At 43.5% G+C, this 5,403-nt stretch overlaps 1 protein-coding gene across 1 annotated transcript; it reads right to left on the bottom strand.

Annotated features, from left to right (window-relative positions):
- Window positions 2,182-5,094, bottom strand: LOC8155488 (cytochrome P450 87A3). The gene is made up of 9 exons (XM_021451820.1): window positions 4,798-5,094; window positions 4,353-4,677; window positions 4,090-4,239; window positions 3,748-3,999; window positions 3,582-3,677; window positions 3,383-3,461; window positions 3,122-3,228; window positions 2,931-3,061; window positions 2,182-2,395 (listed from the first exon to the last, which is right to left on the bottom strand). Exons 1-9 carry the CDS (start codon window positions 5,064-5,066, stop codon window positions 2,305-2,307), a joined length of 1,500 nt encoding a protein of 499 aa, XP_021307495.1. The 5' UTR covers window positions 5,067-5,094; the 3' UTR covers window positions 2,182-2,304.

The following is a 5,403-nucleotide window of genomic DNA, read 5'->3' as shown; positions in this document are numbered from 1 at the left end:
TACTCCTAAATTGTCCCCATTCCAATCTCCTGTGCGCACAAAAGGTTCGAAGAGCAGACCTTTAGAATCGATGCCCATCTGCTACACTTGCTCGGCTATGCGGGTGAATCAGTTTTTCATAGAGCAAGGATCTTGTGTGATTGCTTCGATGCGTCTACTATCCGATGTTCATCTGCATTGTCTTCTTCCTAGTGCGAACTAGTAGCGGTGCACATCTTCTTTCTCGTGGTCGTTGATGGGACTGCTCCGTGAACCCCTTTTTGCATCACCTGTGCTCCACTACTTCGAGCAGCCCACTATGTCAAATAATGAGAACCGTGTCGCTGGTACCTTAGCACTAGTCCCGGCAAGGGTATACTCTTGTATTTAATGAATTTAGTGTTTTTAGCACTATTTTATTATGATCAGTATAATGTATCACTTCTATTTTGTCACAAATTTGTTAACTTTTCTAAATTAAAGTATGATGCAACTTCTTTTGGGTCTTCAACTCTTGAAAATGATGTTAAATTTTTGGGTTGCCAATGTAAGATGTTATCACTTTTAATGGATGCAAATACCTCTTGCTTAACATAACATACCATCCTATAATTCGACCATCTATTTCCCCATTTTATTTGGAGATTCGGTTACCGTGGCAGTTCTAACCGGTACAATCAAGGCCAGCTCAATGGGACGATATGTCGATATGCATGAACTTTTGGATGGCATGGACCTAAGAGCAACTCCAACCCAAGTCCCTAAATTAAGTCCTTAAATTTTTATTTACATGCTATGATAAAAAAAGTAGGAGCTCAAATTAAGACTCAACTCCAACCCACCTCCTAAACAAGTAGGATAGAGGGTTCTAGATGTGAGGGGTTGAAACTATAATTTAGGAGCGCATGAAAAATAGGAGTCCAAGTAGGAGGTGGGTTGGAGTTGATTTTTTTAAATCAAGTCCCTAGATTTAGAATAGAGACTTGTTTAGGAGGTGGGTTGGAGTTGCTCTAAACAAGGCATACTCCCTTTTGCATACTGCCTTTTTGCATCATCCATAATGCCCGATACATTTCCTCAAGTGGCTTTTGAAGCCATGGACTGCAATAATATCTTCAGGATCATGCATGTCATTGGAACGCTCTCCTCCACAAAATCAATATTTTTATTTCTAGTTTGGTCTATAGGAGATCGATTCAACTCTACTGTATAGCTACAGAAAAACTAGTTGTAGTTGTAATTATTTCTTCTTGTGCAAAGGTGTTAAGTTATTTCTGTGTTTGTGTAGCACTAGCTCTGGTCCTTAATGTTTCTTGTTCTGAACCTTGACATGGCAGACGCTCACATGCACGAGACCTAGTTACATACGCAGACGCTTATATACGACATATTCACCCCTATGAACGCACACACGCACCTCTGTGAGCATCTCCGAAGAATTAAGTTCAACCGGTAAATTTCGAGATTGACGAAATCACCATATGTGTCTCGCTGCCGCATCCAATGAACTAAACATTGTATACTAGCAAACACTATTATTGAAATAGTTATGCTGTCAATGAAATGTTATGGTATTCTGACCTGATATTGGGCAAAAGTTTGGCAGTGCTGGTTGCAGCTGCACTGTAGGCACAAAGCACAATAGAAAGAAGCTTTGAGTCGCAGCTGCAGCAATGGCCAAAATAATCTACAGTGGATTGAGTTGAACCGGCAAATCTCGAGATTGACGAAGTCACCATATGCGTCTCACTGCCGCATCCAATGAACTAAACATTGTATGCTAGCAAACACTATTACTGAAATAGTTATGCTGTCAATCAAACACCAAAATCAACTAATGGCCCTAGCACTGCTATTTCCTTACACAAGTCAAGTTGTGCCTTCTATTTTGAGATGGAATGGGTAATAGAACACATGTTCCATTGTTATGGTCACATACATAAGCATTTTGGCAAACTTTTGACACGGCTACAACCTAAACGTCTTTTGTTTCAACTTTGCTTTATTTTCATATATATGAAATGTTATGGGATTACCATGATATTGGGCAAAAGTTCGGTAGTGCTGGTTGCAGCTGCACTAGGCACAAAGCACAATAGAAAGAAGCTTTGAGTTGCAGCTGCCAAAATAATCTACAGTGAATGAGATTTGTTGGCCTGCGGTATTGTTTTCGCTGCTATTCTAGGTGAGGCAGTTTAGTAATTATATTCCAATCGCTGGAAGATATTTTCAAAATATATTTACCAGGCCGGGTACTCTCATGCACTCTACACGACTACTATACTAGCAAGCACTAATGCTTTTAGCATTGTCAATTATCACACTTCAATCTTTTGGAAGAAGCTTGATGTGAAAACCGTCTGGAAATCGTAATCCTGGGTAGAACATCATTGTGCCTCCGCTGATCGCTTCCCATCTGTCGTGAAAACATAACATTAACTCACCATACAGCTTGAATTTCCACAGCATACTCAAGCTCTCTGAGTTTATAAGACATGGTATCCTAAGTTACACTCTCTTACATTGTGCTGATTTATAACTAGAAAATTACGATAATATGAAAGTATGTTTAATTACAAACGTATCAATTTGACTCTTGGTATGTGTGCACCACCCGTGAGGACGGATCAAGGAGAGAGAGAGAGAGAGAGAGAGAGAGAGAGAGTACTCCTATGGCCTGTTTGGGCATTAGCACTGACCTTTAGTCCTAAACCATCCAAATAGGTGAACCAACTTTTAGTCTATACTTTAACTAACAACTAGTTCACCAGGTGCCAAAGGGAAGCTAAAGTGGACTAATAGCTACTAATTTGTGGATGCAAACAATAGTACAATACAGGGCCAAACTTTAGTCATATAATTTTTAGTCACTTAAAAATTAGTTTAGTAACTAGTAGACGAACAACTGAATGTAGATGATCTAAATAGGTCCTTAAACTCAGACACAGTACCTGTACTTGATGACTAAACAGTGGAGGAAGATAGCCATTTGCAACTTGGCAAAGTCAGCACCAACGCATAGCCGCAGACCACCTCCAAAGGCCATGAAATTCTTGGAGCCGCCAACTGGTTCGAGAATATCCTGCAAACATAGATGTGAGTTTGATATTGTAATCAACACGAAATTCTGCATTCAACGTACCTTCCATCTCCAGGGGTTGAACACTGAAGGGTTCTCGTAAACCTTGGGATTCAGGTGAGCTGCAGATGAACAGATCATAACCTTTGATCCTTGTGGTATAGTATAATCTGCACGTAGAATTTTAAAGTAAGCACAATATATACAAAAATGGATAAGCTAGAACATGGATCACACTTCTGTGAAATAACAGGGTACGTTATTAAATGTAGGGCTGGATATTTTTCTGACTGCACACATGGTGAATAAGAGGAAGATGCATACCGTTTATCTGTACATCCTGTATTGTTTTTCTGAACACTACAGGAGCAATATTTGCCAGCCTAAGGGCTTCGTGTATAACCTAATATATGTGATGTAGAAAGCACATCAATGCACAGGAAAAATTCACTGCGCAGAACCAAGAACCAGTTCAATTTTCTAATTTACGGATAACATCGATCTCTGACAGTTATGGCCATACATGAGATGTGAATTTCATAGACTTGTACTCCTCCCAGGTGATTTCATCAGAGTCTGGATCTGCACCTGCTCTTTTCTGGACATTTTCATGCTCTTCCTGGAAACACCACATAAAAAAAAAATCAATGCGACGGCAATCTGGAGTCAGGACCTAACAATTTGTTTACCGTCAGTTCCTGCAATGCTTTGGGGTTATCTGTCAGAAACTTGAGAATCACGGTCAGTCCAATCGACGTGGTCTCATGGCTAGCAAAGAGCATCAGAAACAGCAAGTCCAGCGCCATGTTCTCGTTCAGTTCAGATTCTGGCTTGTCCAGCTCATGGATCACAAGATCAAAGAAATCCACCCCCTCGCGCTCTGGCTCGTTCCTGCGCGCACCGAGCTGCTCCTTCAGCATCTTCATCACCCTCCTGCGTCCCTGGTGAGATGAATCAAACAGCTCGAAAATTGTCACTGATCAAAGGCCAGACAGCCTGATAGTTATCTGTATGTTAGATGGCGAGTTTACCTGCATGCATCTGTAGAAGGCTGTGCCGGGAACGCAGAGCGGGAACGCCAGCAGGCCACTGGTGCACGCGTCGAAGCACTTCCACAGGCTCCCTTCCGAGGCCGCGTCGTCGTGGCTGATCAGCTTCTTCGCCGTCACGCCAAATATCATCTGCTGGATGACGGACAGGTAGTACGTACGTGGTAATCACGAATGAACAAGACTGTCAGTCACAACACTGTCAGCCGGACGGGAGAGATCTAGAGAGGGATGATTCATCATACCCTGGAGGTGGCCGCTCTGACCTCGACGTCCGGCAGCCGGAGCCAGGACCTCAGCTCGGCGCGCGCGCTCCGCTGCACGTCAGGTAGAAGGACCAGACGGAGGCTCTCGGGGCCGAAGAGGCGGAGCATGAGCGCCCTGATGTGGCGGTGGAGAGGACCCAGCGCGGCGATGATGCTGTCGGCGCCCAGGACGCGCATGAAGGACGGCGGGTACCATATCTGGAAGGCGCGCTCCTCTTCCTGCAGCACGCGCGTGCTCAGCTCCGGGTCGAGCGACACGATCAGGTCCTCGCCGACAAGGCTCGTCCGGAAGATCGGCCCGTACCTGCAGGATACGAGTGCAGTAGTAGTGCTTGGTAGCCAAGAGTTCCATAATTAACGGATTTTTTTGTATTTCAGATATGAAATTATTCTTTACTTTGAAAGTGGCTAGGATTTGCATTACCTCTCCAACCGTCGCTTGAAGAAGGGCAACAGCTCGAGGGTCGGGGACGCGGTGAAGAACTCGAGCGTCTCTCCGAAGAGCGGCAAGCCCCTCGATCCCGGCGGTAGCCTTGGATGGCAAAGCTCGCCGACCCTCCATCTCAAGACCAAGCGGAGCAGCAAGGTTGCGAGAGCCAAAGTCACAAACACAGGAGCAGCTAGGTAATCCATGTCCATTCCTATCTTGCTAATTAATCTGTGTTCACTCAGTACGTACTTGGAGTCTTTCATGCAGGTCAGATATGTGCTAGTTGTAGCTTGCAAGGGCAGTACCATACAAGTTACTCCCCTTGTCCCTTTCTTTCAAAATATATATAACACGTATTTCGTTTTGTTAAAACAAGTTTTTTTTCTCAAATTTTTCTAGGAAATGTAAGGTACACGCATACGTACACATTCAGTGATACTACGTGTTTTCCCGTACAGTAGTGGCTAAAGAGCCTTCCAATCTCTTCTTTATTTTGTGTTTGCAGACAAGCACGTGTGTGTGAGTGTGTGGGTTGTATATGTACAAGTTGTACTCGATAAAGAAAATACTTTATTTGATGACCTGTTTCTATGTTACACA

Source organism: Sorghum bicolor, chromosome 1, assembly GCF_000003195.3.
Source record: "Sorghum bicolor cultivar BTx623 chromosome 1, Sorghum_bicolor_NCBIv3, whole genome shotgun sequence".
In the NCBI taxonomy this organism is placed as follows: Eukaryota; Viridiplantae; Streptophyta; class Magnoliopsida; order Poales; family Poaceae; genus Sorghum; species Sorghum bicolor.
The sequence above is the reverse complement of the archived record's forward strand: the minus strand, read 5'-3'. Positions and strand labels throughout refer to the sequence as shown.

Bases quoted from the DNA above. Each gene is read 5' to 3' on its own strand.
- LOC8155488 (XM_021451820.1), bottom strand. From the start codon at position 5,066: ATGAAAGACTCCAAGTACGTACTGAGTGAACACAGATTAATTAGCAAG. The intron at 4,000-4,089 runs GTAAACTCGCCA...TCATCTCACCAG, and splicing joins CCTTCTACAGATGCATGCAG to GGACGCAGGAGGGTGATGAA. The intron at 3,462-3,581 runs GTATGGCCATAA...CACATATATTAG, and splicing joins CTATGAAATTCACATCTCAT to GTTATACACGAAGCCCTTAG.